Source organism: Salmo salar, chromosome ssa05, assembly GCF_905237065.1.
Source record: "Salmo salar chromosome ssa05, Ssal_v3.1, whole genome shotgun sequence".
In the NCBI taxonomy this organism is placed as follows: Eukaryota; Metazoa; Chordata; class Actinopteri; order Salmoniformes; family Salmonidae; genus Salmo; species Salmo salar.
Window position 1 is genome coordinate 81,141,352 of NC_059446.1, and position 19,616 is coordinate 81,160,967.

The 19,616-nt window shown below is 42.3% G+C and overlaps 2 protein-coding genes across 4 annotated transcripts; both read right to left on the bottom strand.

Moving 5' to 3' along the window:
- Positions 1-685: 685 nt before the first annotated feature.
- On the bottom strand, positions 686-2,029 carry LOC123743186 (zymogen granule membrane protein 16-like). Its single transcript, XM_045719111.1, has 3 exons — positions 1,977-2,029; positions 1,510-1,702; positions 686-1,034 (listed from the first exon to the last, which is right to left on the bottom strand). Exons 1-3 carry the CDS (start codon positions 2,026-2,028, stop codon positions 701-703), a joined length of 579 nt encoding a protein of 192 aa, XP_045575067.1. The 5' UTR covers position 2,029; the 3' UTR covers positions 686-700.
- A 12,844-nt stretch (positions 2,030-14,873) lies between these two features.
- Positions 14,874-17,380, bottom strand: LOC106597668 (zymogen granule membrane protein 16). Of its 3 annotated transcripts, none has more exons than XM_014188827.2 (5): positions 17,169-17,380; positions 16,842-16,863; positions 16,645-16,697; positions 16,210-16,369; positions 14,874-15,881 (listed from the first exon to the last, which is right to left on the bottom strand). In XM_014188827.2, exons 3-5 carry the CDS (start codon positions 16,694-16,696, stop codon positions 15,515-15,517), a joined length of 579 nt encoding a protein of 192 aa, XP_014044302.1. In that variant the 5' UTR covers position 16,697; positions 16,842-16,863; positions 17,169-17,380; the 3' UTR covers positions 14,874-15,514. The 3 variants fall into 3 exon arrangements, with proteins under 3 accessions (XP_014044302.1, XP_014044301.1, XP_045575066.1); XM_014188826.2 differs by having other exon boundaries at positions 17,173-17,373; XM_045719110.1 differs by lacking the exons at positions 16,842-16,863; positions 17,169-17,380 and having other exon boundaries at positions 16,645-16,716.
- Between the last annotated feature and the right edge of the window lie 2,236 nt (positions 17,381-19,616).

A 19,616-nucleotide genomic window follows, 5' to 3' on the forward strand; every position in this document is an offset into this window, starting at 1 on the left:
TACGGGGATTTGGCCTGGGGCTCAAACCTCGTCCAGCCAAACTACCCATGTGCCCCCCAAATTTTTTTTATTGGGGCTGCCTCTCGGGCTTAAACGCCAGTCGTGTTCCCCGGTAGCGTTCCCGGTCCTCACCAGACTTCCTCCATGGGCCCTCTCCGGCCAGAATCTGCTCCCACGTCCATTTCTCCCGCCAGTCCATATTGAATTCCCCTTGCTCCTTACTCCGCTGCTTGGTCCATTTGTGGTGGGAGATTCTGTAACGGTTGTCGTCGGGAATGGAGGACCAAAACGCAGCAGGAATGTGGATGCTCATCTTGTATTTATTTATAAATAAAGCGAACACCAAAATAACAAAATTAAGAAAGAACTCACGAACAACAAAACAATCTTGTCAGGCTCACACAGGCAAAACAAGAAACAATCTCCCACAAACACTAAACCAAACACATACCCATATATAGGACTCCCAATCAGAGGCAACGAGAAATTGAGAGTCCAACCCCAATTGAGAGTCCAACCCCAATAAACCAGACATAGAAATACAAAAGACCAGAGACCACATAGAAATACAAACATAGAACATTACCCCAAAACCCGGAAATAATAAATCAAACGCCCTACTAAATAAACCACCGCCCCGAACCACAAAACAAATACCCTCTGCCACGTCTTGACCAAACTACAATAACCCTTATACTGGTCAGGACGTGACATTTACAGCCCCTTCCATGTACACCAATCCCCAGTGGGCTCCGATGGAGGTGATCCCAGCACCGTTGAAGTGACCGCTGAGCAGCCTCAGCTCATTGCCCATGTTGGCTGGGTAGAAGTTGAAGGAGACTTGGTTGGGCAGGCCGGCCGACAGAGTGCGCCCCATGTTGGTGCTTAACACCAGGTAGCAGATGTAGTCTGCTGGGTTGTACTTCCCAGACACCTTGACGATGACCTCATCATTAAACAGCTCCATCTCCTGCTTTTCACCCCCTTCACGACCAAACACAGGGGACCAGGTGTAGCCGTATCTCAGCTGGAACCTAAAACAGAGGAAGCTTTTCACGTTGGTTGTGTTTTGATAAGGCACATTCAGACCGAGAGAGCAGGTAGCGTCAGAGAATATCAAGGAATGACATTTTACATTGTACTCTGGGTTAGATACGATAACACTATTGTTTGGTCATGTACTGAATATGTAATAAACACAACAAATAAATAAATACAGAAAGAAAGAAGAGTCTGTTAGGTAGTGTAGTTGGACTGAGTCAGTGGTGTCTGTTGGGTAGTGTAGTTGGACTGAGTCATGGTGTCTGTTGGGTAGTGTAGTTGGACTGAGTCATGGTGTCTGTTGGGTGGTGTAGTTTGACTGAGTCAGTGGTGTCTGTTGGGTAGTGTAGTTGGACTGAGACAGTGGTGTCTGTTGGGTAGTGTAGTTGTACTGAGTCAGTGGTGTGTTTTGGGTCGTGTAGTTGGACTGAGTCAGTGGTGCCTGTTCATGGGTCAGGGTCTGCTCACCCGCTGATGTAGGCGATGCTGTTGTAGTAGTAGTAGTAGTAGTAGTAGTAGTAGTAGTAGTAGTAGTAGTAGTAGTTGTTGTTGTTGGTCTCCCACACTCTGACTCCTGTGATGCGTCCCTCACCGTAGGAAGCAAATGGGGTGCCACCTCCCTGACCCACCGCAGAGGAATACGAGTACGGATCTTTGATGGCTAAAATAACATGGGCAATATGTTTACTATATTTACTATATTAATAATACATATTTATATATACATCCTTTTAATTTTACCAACACATTTCTGAAAGATCTTTACATTATGAATAAAGTGCAGATTAATTAACTAAAGTACATTCTGCAATGATTTAATCCATCAGCTTTTGTCTCAAAAAGAACTCCTAAGTCTAATTGAAAAGACAAGTTGGTGAAAGCATAAAAGCTATTATTTAATAATTATAATTCAGAATTTAATTTTTATTACTCACGCATTGCCAAGCAGCTATCCAAGAACACTGTGACAAACAGGATTGAGAACATTCTGCAAAAGTGAGGTGTCAATACTTAAGACCTTTAATTTCAGTCAATTTTACTCTCACTCCGTTTCACTTTAAATGGTAAAACTTGAAAAAAATGTAGTTAATGTTTTCCATAGTAGTTTGTCAAAACAACTAAGTCATTTTACCTGTCAGGTCAACCAGTGTTTCCTAGGAGGGAGAAGAAAATAACCTTTTTGAATTGTGAAATGTGACATAACAAACAACAAACCATTCTTGAATGTGAAATGTTATAAAACAGCTCTAAAAACGTGAAACTACTCTTGTTCTACTACAATCACTCTTGTAGTGCTAAGCTACTGTCACATTCAAATTAATGTCAGATCATTGAATTTAAATTTAGTGGCAAAAGGGCCACAATGTGTATAAATATTTGTTTCACTACATTTAGTTCTAGAGGGGCAGATGAGATAAAAAAATGTTTGTCTCCATTATCGTCCAACGTTTTCTTTAGTCTGTTACAATATTCACATCTTCATTAAATTACTGGCAACCTGTACATGTTACTACAGGAAAACAATCTGATTTCATTTTCTGAAGATTAACCAGATAAATATTAGTAGAAGTTACAAAGTGAGAAAATTAAATAAAAGTTTGTAAGATGAAATACCCTGAGGCACTTGTTACTACCAATCCATAATATTTGATAGTTCAATTAACATATTAATGCAAATATATAATGTAGGACCTTATTGATAAAAACATACAAAATAAGCTAAAAGGTCAATATAAATCAAATTTGCTATATTAACAACTTTTGTGTATGTAAATTCAGTTATCTATTTTCTTTTAGCTGGGGAAGAATGCAAATTTATCTCAGTAACTACCCATTGGGCACACACTGGTTGAATTAATGTTGTTTACATGTAATTTCATTTCAGTTCACTTCAAATGGTAAAACTTAAAGTAAGTTTGTTAATAATGTTTTTCATAGTAGTTCACAAAAACAAGTTAGGAATTTTACCTGTCAGGTCAACCAGGAAGGAAAAGATAATACACATTTTTGAATTGTGAAATGTGAAGTAACAAACAACAAACCATTCTTGAATGTGAATATAACCATCCTTGAATATAAAACAGCTCTAAAAATGTTAACCTAATCTTGTTTACTACAATCACTCTTGTAGTGCTAAGCTACTGTCACATAAAAAATGTCAGATAATTGAATTTTCATTTAGAGGCAATAGGGCCAAAATGTTTGTGTCCAAATACCAAGAGATGTTGAGTATTAACTTCATACCATTTCCCACACCAGTATCACACAATAAATACAAGTGAAAGTTTACAACAATTACAAAGATTTTACTGAGTTACAGTTCATATAAGGAAATCAATCAATTGAAATAAATAAATGAGGCCCTAATCTATGGATTTCACATGATTGGGAATACAGATATACATCTGTTGGTCACAGATACCATTAAGTAGCGGTATGGATCATAAAACCAGTCAGGATCAGGTTTGACAGAGTTGATCAGGCTGTTGACTGTGGAATGTTGTCCCACTTCTTTTCAATGGCTGTGCGGAGTTTCTGGATATTGGAGGGAACTGGAACACGCTGTCGTACACATTGATCCGGATCATTCCAAACATGCTCAGTGGGTGACATGTCTGGTGAGTATGTAGGTCATGGAAGAACTTGGACTTTTCTGCTTCCAGGAATTGTTTACAGATCCTTGCGACATGGGGCTGTGCATTATCATGCTGGAACATGAGGTGATGGCGGAGGATGAATGGCACCACTATGGGCCTCAGGATCTTGTCATGGTATCTCTGTGCATTCAAATTGCCACTCGATAAAATGCAATTGTGTTCGTTGTCCATAGCTTATGCCTGCCCATACCATAACTTCACCGCCACCATGGGGCACTCTGTTCACAATGTTTACATCAGCAAACCGCTCGCCCACACGTGGTCTGTGGTTGTGAGGCCGGTTGGACGTACTGCCAAATTATCTAAAAACGAAGTTGGAGGCGGCTTATACCAGAGAAATTAACATTAAATGATCTGTCAACAGCTCTGGTGGACATTCCTGCATTTAGCATACCAATGGCACACTCCCTCAAAACCTGAGAGATCAGTGACATTGTGTTGTGTGACAAAACTGCACATTTTAGAGGGGCCTTTTATTGTCCCCAGCACAAGGTGTATCTGTATAATGATCATGCTGTTTAATCAGCTTCTTGATATGCCATACCTGTCGCATGGATGGATTATCTTGGCAAAGGAGAAATGCTAACTAACAGGGATGCAAACAAATTTGTGCACATTTTAGAGAAATACGCTTTTTGTGCTTATGGAACATTTCTGGGATCTTTTATTTCAGCTCACGAAACATGAAACATGGGACCAACATTTTACATGTTGCGTTTATATTTTTTGGTCAGTGTACAGTAGTTAGTTCACATAAAGATGTATGTAATTCATCTCTATTCAACAAAAGAACAAAATCTGGACATTCTGGAGTCCTACTTTGACAGTAAAATATAAGAACTATAGTCTGTTGTCAACCCAAAGTTCATGACAATCACTGGATTAGGTTGCATCACGCATTCCTGCTTGGACATGTTAGATGAAACAACTTGAATACCTCAGTAGTTCATTATTTATAATTCTTAATAAAGCAATAATAATGACTTTATAAGATGATTACTTGGGGCTGGTGCCCCCAACTGTAAAATGTTGTGACACCAGAGGAAAATGTTAGTCTGGAGCGCTGTTTATTTTGTAATTTTTTATTTCAACTTTATTTAGCTAGCTAGGCAAGTTGAGAACAAGTTCTCATTTACAACTGCGACCTGGCCAAGAATAAAGCAAAGGAGTTCAATACATGCAACAACACAGAGTTACACATGGAATAAACAAAAGGTACAGGGGTGCAAAGGAGCAAGATAAATAAATAAATACTGTATGGGGATGAGGTAGTTGGATGGGCTATTTACAGATGGGCTATGTACAGGTGCAGTGATCTGTGAGCTGCTCAGATAGCTGGTGCTTAAAGCACTGTAATAGTAACACTTAGGGGAGATGTTCATTCAGGGGAACAATATAGCCCAAGTCGTTAACTTGGCTTTTATAACGTATAAGGCTGAAGCAGACAGACAGATAGAAAGAGAACAAGAATAAGCACAGAGTGACAGCAGAGAAGATGCTGAGACAGATAGACAGCACAACAGGGAGGCAAACCAAATGTCTAGAGCCCAGTTCTAGTGGTGAGTTGTATCTCCAGTGGTGTTTTTCATATTGTATTTGTTTTAAACATCAGATGGCTAAGAAAGAGGAGGAGGACCATGTCTTGTAAGTCACTGGTACAGAAATGGTTAAGAAACACTGTACTGTACTGCCAGTGTTACGTGTCAGCACCAGTGCCTGTGTGTAAGTACGAGGTGTAGGGTCAGGGTGTATGTTTGGGGATTTTGTGTGTGTGTGTGTGTGTGTGTGTGTGTGTGTGTGTGTGTGTGTGTGTGTGTGTGTGTGTGTGTGTGTGTGTGTGTGTGTGTGTGTGTGTGTGTGTGTGTGTGTGTGTGTGTGTGTGTGTGTGTGTGTATGGAGTTGGCAGCGCTCATAGTGATGTGGGCTGGTGTAGATAAAATGCCAATGCCAAATTCTTGTCCCAGGCTACCCCTGTTGTTTTTTAATTTGTCAGGCTACTTTGGTAGGGGAGTGGAAAATACAAATACAATGCCTTCAGAAAGTAGTCACACCCCTTGACTTTTCCCCTATTTTGGTGTGTTACAGCCAGAATTTAAAATTGATTACATTGAGATTTTTGTCACTGGACAACACACAATACCCCATAATGTCAAAGTGGAATTAGGTTTTTTGAAATGTTTACAAATTAATTAAATATGAAAAGCTGAAATGTCTTGAGTCAATAAGTTGTTATGGCAAGCCTAAATAAGTTCAGAGGTAAAGATTTGCTTAACAAGTCATATAGTAAGTTGCATGGACTGACTCTGTGTGCAATAATAGTGTTTAACCTCACTAGGGTAGGGGGGGATTATTTTCACCTCCGGATGAAAAGCGTGCCCAAAGTAAACTGCCTGCTACTCAGGCCCAGAAGCTAGGATATGCATATATTAGTAGATTTGGATAGAAAACACTCCAAAGTTTCTAACACTGTTAAAATAATGTCTGTGAGTATAACAGAACTGAAATGGCAGGTGAAAACCTGAGGAAAATCCATCCAGGGAGTGCCATTACCTTGAAATGGCTGTTTTTCCAATGAAAGCCTATCCACCATTTAAAGGGATAGGACCCAGATTACGTTCCCTATGGCTTCCAGTAGTTGTGAACAGTCTTTAGACATTGTTTCAGGCTTTATTCTGAAAAATGAGGGCGATTGACAACATTGAGTGAGTGGACCCTGGGATGTCCTCAGAGCTAGTTACTGCGAACGACTGAGAGCACGCCTTTCTTGTTTTCCTTTTATATTGACGAAGCTTTTGTCCGGTTGAAATAATATTGATTATTTAGGCTAAAAACAACACGAGGATTGATTACAAATATCGTTTGACATGTTTATATCAACTTTACGGATACTATTTGGAATTTTCGTCTGCCTCTTGCGATCACATTTGAGCCAGTGGATTACTGAACAAATCGCACAAACAAAATGGAGGTTTTTGGATATAAAGAGGGACTTTATCAAACAAAACAAACATTTTTCGTTTAACATGGAGTCTTGTGAGTGCAACCATACGAAGATCATCAAAGGTAAGTGATTAATTTTATTGCTATTTCTGACTTTCGTGACTAATCTACTTGGCTGGTAACTGTACATAATGTTTTGTGTGCTGAGTGCTGTCCTCAGATAATCGCATGGTTTGCTTTTGCCGTAAAGCCTTTTTGAAATCTGACACGGCGGCCGGATTAACAAGAAATTAAGATTTATTTTGATATATAACACATATATTTTCAAGAATGTTAAATATTTGAATTTAGTATTTTTGAATTTCGCGCTCTGCAATTTCACTGGATGTTGGCCTGGTGGGACGGTAGCGTCCCACACCCCCTAGAGGTTAACATGATTTCTGAATGACTACCTCATCTCTGTACCCCACACATACAATTATACATATATACACATACAATTATCTGTAATGTCCCTCAGTCGAGCAGTGAATTGCAAGCACAGATTCAACCACAAAGACTAGGGAGGTTTTCCAATGCCTCGCAAAGAAGGGCACCTATTGGTAGATGGGTAAAAAATTGCAGAAATCAATGGACGTATACATTGGTTTTTCAACAGGACAATAACCCATCACACCTCCAGGCTTGGTAAGGACTATTTTACCAAGAAGGAGAGTGGACTGCTGCATCAGAATACCTGGCCTCCATAATCCCCCAACCTCAAACAAATTGAGATGGTTTGGGATGAGTCAGACTGCAGAGTGAAGGAAAAGCAGCCAACAAGTGCTCAGCATATATGGGAACTCCTTCAAGACTGTTGGAAAAGGATTCCAGGTGAAGCTGGTTGAGAGAATGCCAAGAGGGTGCAAAGCTGTCATCAAGGCAAAGGGTGGCTATTTGAAGAATCTCAAATATACATTTAGATTTGTTAACACTTTTTTAGTTACTACATGATTCCATATGTTATTTCATAGTTTTGATGCCTTCACTATTATTATAGAAACACATTATTATAGAAAATAGTAAAAAGAAAAAAAAACCTTGAATGAGTTGGTGTTCTAGAACTTTAGACCGGAAGTGTATGTCCCCCCTTTGTTCCCCATTGTCCTTGTTGGTTATTGTTACCATGTCCGTTGGTCTTGTGAGCACCTGTGCTGTTGTATCGGCTTCCATGCTTCGTGTTATTGTGCACTTGTTTTATGGGTCTCGTCCCATGTATTATTTGGAGGTTTACACCTCGCTCTTTTGGGTGGATAAAATAAATCCCCCTATTACGTATTCTTGTGCTTGTCTCCTATCCTTATACAGCGTGACAGAATAACCAACCTACTAAATGGAGACTAGCTGTCAACCATCATAGAGACAGTCCAGGATCAAGGACTGTCTCTCCAGACTCGGCAGCGCCATGGACAGGGTTCTGGCAACCATCCTGCGTTTGGAGGGGAATGTGCAGTCCCTTCAGTCTCCAGCACCGGTTCCAGCACCAGCCACCACACCACTACCTGCCTCTGTCCCATCTGAGCCAGCCTCCATCCCATCTGAGCCGGAATACCCCTGTCCCTTCTGGAGTGCTTTGACGGCGCGCCAGCAAGATGCAAGGGATTCCTTCTGCAATGCGACCTGTACCTCGCTCACTACAATGAGGCTGTCTCTGGGAGAGACAGGGTTGCCAACGTCATCTCGGCACTGACCGAAAGGGCCCTGGACTGGGGTGCCGCGGTCTGTGAAATGGCGGACCTGAGGTCGAGTCCTACGAGCGCTTCACCTTCTTCCACTCGGTGATTGGTCATCCTGTGCAGGGCCGAGAGGAGGGTGAGCGCCTACTCTGACTACGCTAGGGATCTAGGACCGCCTCGAAGTTCGCTCTGGAGTTCTGGAATATCACAGCCTCCACCGGATGGAATGAGTCGGCTCTGGTCACCGTGTTCAGCAGCGGACTGCGGGAGGAGGTACAGGTGGAGTTGCCGTGATGACAACCTGTCACTCGACCAGCTCATCAGCATGGCGATTCATTTGGACAACCTCCTGCGGTCCCGACCAAAGACCTGCACGGAATCCGGAGCCCATGGCTACACCTGCTCTGTGGCCGGAGCCGATGGAGGTGGGCTCTGCACGTTTGCCTAAGGCAAAGCGTAGGAGCAGGAGGAATCTGGGCCTCTGCTCCTATTGTGTAGTAAGGGGTAATTTCTCCCCAACCTGCCCTCTATCCACTAATAGGCGAGGAGGTGACAAGCTAGGGAATTCTCCTGCTCCAACCCAGGTGGGATGCAAGTTCTCCCCTCCTTTTCTGTCAGCTCAACCACAGTGTTTTCCCATTAAATTCCCTGAATACCCTAGCCCCACACTCCCGTTAGCTCTGATTGTTAGCTCTGATTTCCGGAGCTGCCTGGAATCTTTTAGATTAGACACCCATTCCGGTTCGAGCCCTGGATAATCGTCCAATAGGGCCAGGGCTCGTACATCACATCACTGTTCCCGTTTCTCTGCTGAACCATGACACTTATTTAGAACAGATCACCTTTTTGTTTATAGACAACCCCACGCACCCCGTTGTGTTAGGTCTCCCCTGGTTGAGCTGGCATAACCCTGTTATTTCCTGGTCCGAGGGGAGACTGCTGGGTTGGTTGCAGGAGTGTCAGGGAAGGTGTCTCGTGGTGTCTGTCAACACCACTACGGTGGAAAGTCTGGACCACACACCTCAAGTGGAGTTACCAGAGGAATACCAGGATCTGCATCGGGTTTTCTCTAAGACCCAGGCTACACGCCTGCCTCCTCATCGCCCCTGGGGACTGTGCCATTGATCTGCTGTCTGACGCAGCCCTCCCGGGAGGACACGTCTATCCCCTCTCCTATGCAGAGACCGAGGCCATGGAGACCTACGTACAGGAGAGCCTCCAGCAGGGTTTTATCCGCCCCTCTACGTCAACAGCCTGCTCGAGCTTTGTTTTTGTTAAAAAGAAAGATGGGGGGACTGCGCTCCTGCTTTGAATTTTGAACTCTGAAAAAAGCCACTGTTAAGTTCAGCTATCCTTTACCCCTCATCTCAACCATTATCAAACAAATGCATGGTGTGCAGTACTTCACAAAGTGAACTTGAGGAGAGACTACAATCTGGTGCGCATTCGTGCAGTTGTAGAATGTAAAAGCGGCCTTTTCCCACGACCACAGGCTTTTACGAGTATCTCGTAATATCTTTTGGCCTGTATAAAGCTCCTTCAGTCTTCCAGGCCTTTATTAACTTACATCTAGATGTTCCGCTAGCGGAACGCCTCGCCAATATCCAATGATAGAGCGTGGCACGAATTACAAACTCCTCAAAAATCCCAAAACTTCAATTTTTCAAACATATGACTATTTCACAGCATTTTAAAGACAAGACTCTCCTTTATCTAACCACACTGTCCGATTTCAAAAAGGCTTTACAGCGAAAGCAAAACATTAGATTATGTCAGCAGAGTACCAAGCCAGAAATAATCAGACAACCATTTTTCAAGCTAGCATATAATGTCACAAAAACCCAGAAGACAGCTAAATGCAGCACTAACCTTTGATGATCTTCATCAGATGACACACCTAGGACATTATGTTATACAATACATGCATGTTTTGTTCAATCAAGTTCATATTTATATCAAAAAACAGCTTTTTACATTAGCATGTGACGTTCAGAACTAGCATACCCCCCGCAAACTTCCGGGGAATTTGCTAACAATTTACTAAATAACTCACGATAAACGTTCACAAAAAGCATAACAATTATTTTAAGAATTATAGATACAGAACTCCTCTATGCACTCGATATGTCCGATTTTAAAATAGCTTTTTGGTGAAAGCACATTTTGAAATATTCTAAGTACATAGCCCAGGCATCACGGGCTAGCTATTTAGACACCCGGCAAGTTTAGCCTTCACCAAAATCAGATTTACTATTATAAAAGTTTGATTACCTTTTGTTGTCTTCATCAGAATGCACTCCCAGGACTGCTACTTCAATAACAAATGTTGGTTTGGTTCAAAATAATCCATCGTTATATCCGAATAGCGGCGTTTTGTTCGTGTGTCCCAGACACTATCCGAAATGGTAAATCAGGATCGCGCGCATGGCGCAATTCGTGACAAAAAAATCTAAATATTCCATTACCGTACTTCGAAGCATGTCAACCGCTGTTTAAAATCAATTTTTATGCAATTTATCTCGTAAAAAGCAATAATATTCCGACCGGGGAATCTCCTTTTCGGCAAACAGAGGAAAAATCACAAAGACGGGGGCAGCCAGGGCACGCGCCTAAGCCCACAGTCCCTTGATCGGCCACTTGAGAAAGGTGATAATGTGTTTCAGCCTGGGGCTGGGATGACGACATTCAGGTTTTTCCCGGGCTCTGAGCGCCCATGGAAGACGTAGGAATTGTCACGTTAGAGCAGAGATCCTTTGTAAAAGATAGAGATGGCAAAGAAGTTCAAGAAATGGTCAGACAGGCCACTTCCTGTAAAGGAATCTCTCAGGTTTTGACCTGCCATTTGAGTTCTGTTATACTCAGAGACACCATTCAAACCGTTTTAGAAACTTTGGAGTGTTTTCTTATCCAAAGCCAATAATTATATGCATATTCTAGTTACTGGGCAGAAGTAGTAACCAGATTAAATCGGGTACGTTTTTTATCCAGCCATGATAATACTGCCCCCTAGCCATAACAGGTTAAGCCATTAATCAACCTAGATGGTCTATTTGTCATGTATGATGAGGGAGAAGTGGGATTTTGATGTTTTTTAACGATTTTTTGAAAAACTTCCAAAATGAGAATTACCATCATGAATTTGACATGCTCAAAAATACTGCAGAAATGCAAAATTCACTGGCCCGATGAACTCAGGATGGCCGGGCAGTGACTGTGGTTCCTCTCCATCGCTTGTTGTGGTGTTTTCATCATGTCCATTTGGTGATGTTTTTCACTATTGAATCATATTGCAAATGTACAATATGTTGCAATTTGGTGCAATATTTTTCAATGGGCATTTACCATCACAAATTTGACATGGTCAAAAATACTGCAGAAATGCAAAATTGACTGGCCCGATGATCTCAGGATGGCCGGGCAGTGACTGTGGTTCCTCTCCATCGCTCGTTGTGATGTTTTCATCATGTCCATTTGGTGATGTTTTTCACTATTGAATCATTTTGCAAATATACAATATGTTGCAATTTGTTGCAATATTTTTCAATGGGCATTTAGCATCACAAATTTGACATGCTCAAAAATACTGCAGAAATGCAAAATTGACTGGCCCGATGAACTAGTGGTTCCTCTCCATCACTCGATGGTGACATGAGAGAAGTGGGACTCCAACAGTCAATTAGGTATCATTCTGACACCAAACTGATACCATCTGACACCAAACCCACTTTTTCCAACTTGTTTAGAAGCCAACTATCACATATATCAGAGCAGGCCCATAATTCATAGCGCCTTCAGATTAAACCATAATAAAAATGTAAAACACATAGTTACGTTCTAGCTGTGAGTCCAGCTCTGACAGTATGTGTTGGACTATGTGAGGCGACCCCGAATCCCAAGTTTCGGCTCGATAGGTCATTCGGTGCCCGAGCAACGACCTTAATTGTTGCTGAAAATATACTTTTTCCAGGCGTTGCTACGGTGTCCTTGAATGAGCTATCGGACAGAAACGTTGGGGTCCGTCTCTATGGGCCGAAGCGGTTTCAATGCACCTAGTCTTGCGACTCTGGGATATTTCTAAATGTTGCCATTTTCGTGATGTCAAAATGAATTCAACATATTGCAAATGTATGAGGCTGTTTCTCGGTCTGAGAACCGTCTAGAGCCACATAACTCACCGTGCAATATCTACTTGAGCTCTAGAACAGGTTTCTAAAGTTTCAGAGCTCTAGGTCTGACGGTTCTTTGATCGTTCGAACAAAGGTAACTATTGCAGGCACTGTATGTCTCTAAGCCCCACACTGTGTCACTATGTCCTAGCTGTGTGTGTGTTAGTTTTTTGCAAATCTGATGGTATAAATGACTGATTAACAGTTCATGAGGGTTACCTAGTCACACATAAGAAGTTTTTAAATTATCAGACTTTTTTAACCCTTCAAAACAGCCACTGTGACCCATATTTAAGGCAATTCTGGTGGGCACAGGAAGCTATAAGTAAAAAAAATATCCTGATTGGGGTATGTTCTTACAGAATCCTGAGTTTAAAGTCTTTACGTTAAGAATTGACTGATCTACATATGGTTGAATGCAGTGATTTTCACAATCTGCAGGCTGGTTATAGAAAAACATCTTTAGGGTGTTTTTAACCACTTCAGGTTGCTCCAGGAAGCTTAGAATTGACATAGGTAGACCTCATAGTGGCCTGATGGTATGTCATCGAAGACAGGTTCATAAGGCATTCATAAAACACATAGGCTTCAGGTTGAATTAAGGGGAATAGGTTAGCCTTGCGCAAAATCGGGAGGACCTCAGGAACATTCCTGAGGTTGAATTGTGCTTCTAACGCTAACGGTTCCGTCGCTGTCACCCAAAAGCACTTGAAATTTAGGGCCAGGCTGATGGGATAAATGACTGATTTACAGTTCATGAGGGTTGCCTAGTCACACATATGAAGTTTTGGAAAGATGTGACTTTTTTAACCCTTCAAAACAGCTACTCTGACCCCAATTTAAGGCACTTCCGGTTGGCACAGGAAGCTTAGAATCGACACATGTTGTCAATGGGGTAGGCTTTCACAGAATCCTGAGTTTTAAGTCTTTACGTCAAGAATTGACTGATTTACACTTGGGTTGAATTCAGTGATTTTCACAATCAGTTGGTTGGTTAAATCAATACAACTTTAGGGTGTTTTTAACAACTTCCGGTTGTTGTAGAAAGCTTAGAATGGACACACGTTGTCATTTGGGTAGGCTTTCACAGAATCCTGAGTTTTAAGTCCTTACATCAAGAATTGACGGATTTACACAGGGTTGAATTGAGTGATTTTCACAATCTGCAGGCTGGATATATATAAACACCTCTAGGGTGTTTTTAACAAGTTCCGGTTGCTCTAGGAAGCTTAGAATCGACACAGGTAGACCTCACAGTAGCCTGATGGATTGTTATCGAAGACAGGTTCATAAAGCATTCATAACCCACATAGGCTTCAGGTTGAATTAAGGGGAATAGGCAATGTATTCCTATGAGGAGAGAAGTCATTGCAAACTGTTTGATGTAAACACCTTCTTATCACTGTTAAGGGTTAATGCCACACGGTCACCGTTAGGCTTGCACAGATCGGGAGGACCTCAGGAACGTTCCAGAGGTGGAATTGTGCTTGTAACCCTAACTGTTCTCTCGCTGTCACCCAAAAACACTTGAAATTTAGGGACAGGCTTCATTTTGGGCCTACTTTTATTTAAGGTCGATGCGCTCAGACCGAGCAAGCTACGGTCAAGTGGGGCATCTCGTTGAACTCGGCACAGCCTAGAGATAATGCTAATGCCATTGCAGGCTCTTTGTGTCTTTAAGCACCGCACACTGTCACTCCATCCTTGCTCTGTGTGTGTGTGTGTGTGTGTGTGTGTGTGTGTGTGTGTGTGTGTGTGTGTGTGTGTGTGTGTGTGTGTGTGTGTGTGTGTGTCCGTGTGTGTGTGTCCGTGTGTGTGTGTGTGTGTGTGGGGGGGGGAGAGCTTTTCTTTGTCATCTGATGGGATAAATGACTAATTTACAATTCATGAGGGTTGCCTAGTCACACATATGAAGATTTTGAAAGATGTGACTTTTTTAACCCTTCAAAAAAGCTACTCTGACCCCAATTTAAGACACTTCCGGTTGGCACAGGAAGGTTAGAATCGACACATTTTGTCATTGGGGTAGGCTTTCACAGAATCCTGAGCTTTAAGTCTTTACGTCAAGAATTTACGGATTTACACAGGGTTGAATTGAGTGATTTTCACAATCTGTATGTTAGTTATATCAAAACACCTTTAGGGTGTATTTAACAACTTCTGGTTGCTCCAGGAAGCTTAGAATCGACACAGGTAGACCTCACAGTAGCCTGATTGATTTTTATCGAAGACAGGTTCATAAGGCGTTCATAAACCACATAGGCTTCAGGTGTAATTAAGGGGAATATGCATTGTATTCATATGAGGAGAGAAATCATTGCAAACTGTTTGATGTAAAAACCTTCTTTTCACTGTTAAGGGTTAATGCTTTTTATTAAAATGTCCATAAGCAGATGTAGCAGAAAAGGAACAACAAATAACTAATACAGCGTGTATAAAATAGTGAAGGTGAAGCACCCTGAGACGCAATTATCTCCCCATAATAATTGATTGTTCAATTAATCAAAGATATAATTAATCCTTTAATTCCCATATGATTCTTTCATTTGTTGTGATAAATTGTGATAACCTCAAATGATGTGTAAAAACGCATGTGGTCTGTGACCCACGCTGACAGGACTGTTTTAATATCCCTATATGATGGGCGCTTCATGAGAATTTGAACTGATTGAATTTGAATGTTTAGAAGTATTTTTGTACTGCTTCAAGTGAGGAATCACCTCAAAAATACTTCCAAAGTATTCAAAACATTTAAATTCATTCAGTTTAAATTCTCATGAAGCACCCATCAGATAGTGATATGAAAAACAGTTCTGTGAGCGTCTATGTCAATCATCCGTCCAAACATATAGGGTCAGTTTTCTGGACCCAGATTAAGTTACTCCTGGACTAAAAAGCATGTTGAATGGAGAATCTCCATTGAAAGTAACTAGTCCAGGACTAGGCTTAATCTGTATCCGGGATACCATCCCAAAGAGCAAGACATACTTTTTTTTCAAGAAGTAGGAGTTACTGTTTCCAGTGCTGTTTCCAGAGTACTGTTTCCAGCCCCTTCCATGTACACCAATCCCCAGTGGGCTCCAATGGATGTGATCCCGGCACCGTTGAAGCGACCACTGAGCAGCCTCAGCTCATTGCCCATGTTGGCTGGGTAGAAGTTGAAGGAGACTTGGTTGGGCAGGCCGGCTGACAGAGTGCGCCCCATGTTGGTGGTTAACACCAGCTTGCAGATGTAGTCTGCTGGGTTGTACTTCCCAGACACCTCGACGATGGACTCATCATTAAACAGCTCCATCTCCTGCTTTTCACCCCCTTCACGACCAAACACAGGGGACCAGGTGGAGCCGTATCTCAGCTGGAACCTAAAACAGAGGAAGCTTTTCACGTTGGTTGTGTTTTGATAAGGCACATTCAGACCGAGAGAGCATGTAGCGTCAGAGAATATCAAGGAATGACATTTTACATTGTACTCTGGGTTAGATACGATAACACTATTGTTTGGTCATGTACTGAATATGTAATAAACACAACAAATAAATAAATACAGAAAGAAAGAAAGAAAGAAAGAAAGAAAGAAAGAAAGAAAGAGTTTCTGTTGGGTAGTGTAGTTGGACTGAGTCAGTGGTGTGTGTTGGGTAGTGTAGTTGGACTGAGTCAGTGTTGTCTGTTCATGTGTCAGTTTCTGCTCACCCGCTGATGTAGGCGTTGCTGTTGTAGTTGTAGTTGTAGTAGTAGTTGTTGTTGATCTCCCACACTCTGACTGCTGTGATGCGTCCCTCACCGTAGGAAGCAAATGGGGTCCCACCTCCCTGACCCACCGCAGAGGAATACGAGTACGGGTCTTTGATGGCTAAAATAACATGGGCAATATGTTTACTATATTTGCTATATTAATAATACATATTTCTATATACATCGTTTTAATTTTACCAACACATTTCTGAAAGATCTACACATTATGAATAAAGTGCAGATGAATTAACTAAAGTACATTCTGCAATGATTTAATCCATCAGCTTTTGTCTCAAAGAAGAACTCCTAAGTCGAACTGAAAAAACAAGTTGGTGAAAGCACAAAAGCTATTATTTTATCATTATCATTCAGAATTGTATTTTTATTACTCACGCATTGCCAAGCAGCTAGCCAAGAACACTGTGACAACCAGGATTGAGAACATTCTGCAAAAGGGAGGCATCAATACTTAAGACCTTTAATTTCAGTCAGTTTCACTCACTCCATTTCACTTTAAATGGTAAAACTTGAAAAAATGTAGTTAATAATGTTTTTCATAGTAGTTTGTCAAAACAACTAAGTCCTTTTACCTGTCAGGTCAACCAGTGTTTTCTAGGAGGGAAAAGAAAATAACCTTTTGAATTGTGACGTAACAAACAACAAACCATTCTTGAATGTGAAATGTTATAAAACAGATCTAAAAAGTTGAACCTACTCTTGTTTACTACAATCACTCTTGTAGTGCTAAGCTAATTATTAAAAATAATGTCAGATCATTGAATTTAAATTTAGAGGCAAAAGGGCCAACATGTTTGTGCCCAAGTACCAAGAGATAATGAGTATTAACTTCATAACATTTCCCACACTAGTATCATACATTGAATACAAGTTTTCAATTTAATTAGTTATGTAGTTACCCACAGTGCTATCTTGAGATGTGTGTGAAAACCTGTGAAAGCTTCTTATCTCTCTGTCTCTGCAAGGTCCTTCTAGTCTACTGCTTCCTCTAAGAACTGCATTTATACCTGCTGAACATTCCATCAGCTCTAGATGGAAGGAGCATGACAAAGAACACCTTTAGTCAGTCACTATAGAGAAGTCAGACATTGTTTTCTAATTGGTCTAGGCTACTTTGGGAGGGAGTATCAAGGAAATACTATAAGGAAACAAGCATATTTCTGTTAAGAAAAAGGGCGGGGGTGTATGACTTATGATTAACGAGACGTGGTGTGATCATAACAACATACAGGAACTCAAGTCCTTCTCTTCACCCGACTTAGAATTCCTCACAATCAAATGCCGACCGCATTATCTACCTAGAGAATTCTCTTCGATTATAATCACAGCCGCATATATCCCCCCCAAGCAGACACATCGATGGCCCTGAATGAACTTCATTTGACACTATGTAAACTGGAATCCACATAGGCTGCATTTATTGTAGATGGGGATTTTAACAAGGCTAATCTGAAAACAAGGCTCCCTAAATTCTATCAGCATGTCGATTGCGCTACCAGGGCTGGCAAAACCCTAGATCATTGCTATTCTAACTTCCGCGACGCATATAAGGCCCTCCCCCGCCCTCCTTTCGGAAAAGCTGACCACGACTCAATTTTGTTGCTTCCAGCCTATAGACAGAAACTAAAACAGGAAGCTCCCACGCTCAGGTCTGTTCAACACTTGTCCGACCAATCGGATTCCACGCTTCAAGATTGCTTCGATCACGTGGACTGGGATATGTTCCGCATTGTGGCGAACAACAACATTGACGAATACGCTGAGTCGGTGAGCGGGTTTATTAGCAAGTGCATCGGTGATGTCGTACCCACAGCGTCTATTAAAACATTCCCAAACCAGAAACTGTGGATTGATGGCAGCATTCGCGCAAAACTGAAAGCGCGAACCACTGCTTTTAATCAGGGCAAGGTGACCGGAAACATGACCAAATACAAACAGTGTAGCTATTCCCTCCGCAAGGCAATCAAACAAGCTAAGCGTCAGTATAGAGACAAAGTAGAGTCGCAATTCAACGGCTCAGACACGAGCGGTATGTGGCAGGGTCTACAGTCAATCACGGACTATAAAAGGAAAACCAGCCCCGTCGCGGACTAGGATGTCTTGCTCCCAGACAGCCTAAACAACTTCTTTGCTCACTTTGAGGACAATACAGTGCCACTGACATGGCCCGCTACCAAAACCTGCGGGCTCTCCTTCACTGCAGCCGATGTGAGCAAAACATTTAAACGTGTCAACCCTCACAGGGCTGCAGGCCCAGACTGCATCCCCAGCTACGTCCTCAGAGCATGCGCAGACCAGCTGGCTGGTGTGTTTACGGACATATTCAATCAATCCTTATCCCAGTCTGCTGTCCCCACATGCTTCAAGAGGGCCACCATTGTTCCTGTTCCCAAGAAAGCTAAGGTAACTGAGCTAAACTTACGTCATAATGAAGTGCTTTGAGAGACGAGTCAAGGACCATATCACTTCCACCCTCCCTGACACCCTAGACCCACTCCAATTTGCTTACCGCCCCAATAGGTCCACAGACGACGCAATCGCAATCACACTGCACACTGCCCTAACCCATCTGGACAAGAGGAATACCTATGTGAGAATGCTGTTCATCGACTACAGCTCAGCATTTAACACCATAGTACCCTCCAAACTCGTCATCAAGCTCGAGACCCTGGGTCTCGACCCCGCCCTGTGCAACTGGCTCCTGGACTTCCTGATGGGCCGCCATCAGGTGGTGAGGGTAGGTAACAACATCTCCACCCCGCTGATCCTCAACACTGGGGTCCACAAGGGTGCATTCTCAGCCCTCTCCTGTCCTCCCTCTTCACCCATGACTGCGTGGCCATGCACGCCTCCAACTCAATCATCAAGTTTGCAGACAACACTACAGTGGTAGGCTTGATTACCAACAACGACGAGACGGCCTACAGGGAGGAGGTGAGGGCCCTCGGAGTGTGGTGTCAGGAAAATAACCTCACACTCAATGTCAACAAAACAAAGGAGATGATCGTGGACTTCAGGAAACAGCAGAAGGAGCACCCCCCTATCCACATCGATGGGACAGTAGTGGAGAGGGTAGAAAGTTTTAAGTTCCTCAGCATACACATCATGGACAAACTTAAATGGTCCAACCACACAGACAGCGTGGTGAAGAAGGCGCAGCAGCGCCTCTTCAACCTCAGGAGGCTAAAGAAATTTGGCTTGTCACCAAAAACACTCACAAACCTTTACAGATGCACAATCGAGAGCATCCTGTCTGGCTGTATCACCGCCTGGTACGGCAACTGCTCCGCCCAAAACCGTAAGGCTCTCCAGAGGGTAGTGAGGTCTGCACAACGCATCACCGGGGG

What these genes read in the sequence shown, in the direction of transcription:
- LOC123743186 (XM_045719111.1), bottom strand. Translation starts at nt 2,028, where the DNA reads ATGTTCTCAATCCTGTTTGTCACAGTGTTCTTGGATAGCTGCTTGGCA. An exon ending in GGATAGCTGCTTGGCAATGC is followed by an intron (nt 1,703 to 1,976) that starts GTGAGTAATAAA and finishes ATGTTATTTTAG; the next exon opens with CCATCAAAGATCCGTACTCG. An exon ending in AGCATCGCCTACATCAGCGG is followed by an intron (nt 1,035 to 1,509) that starts GTGAGCAGACCC and finishes CCTCTGTTTTAG; the next exon opens with GTTCCAGCTGAGATACGGCT.
- LOC106597668 (XM_045719110.1), bottom strand. Translation starts at nt 16,714, where the DNA reads ATGCCTCCCTTTTGCAGAATGTTCTCAATCCTGGTTGTCACAGTGTTC. An exon ending in GGCTAGCTGCTTGGCAATGC is followed by an intron (nt 16,370 to 16,644) that starts GTGAGTAATAAA and finishes ATGTTATTTTAG; the next exon opens with CCATCAAAGACCCGTACTCG. An exon ending in AGCAACGCCTACATCAGCGG is followed by an intron (nt 15,882 to 16,209) that starts GTGAGCAGAAAC and finishes CCTCTGTTTTAG; the next exon opens with GTTCCAGCTGAGATACGGCT.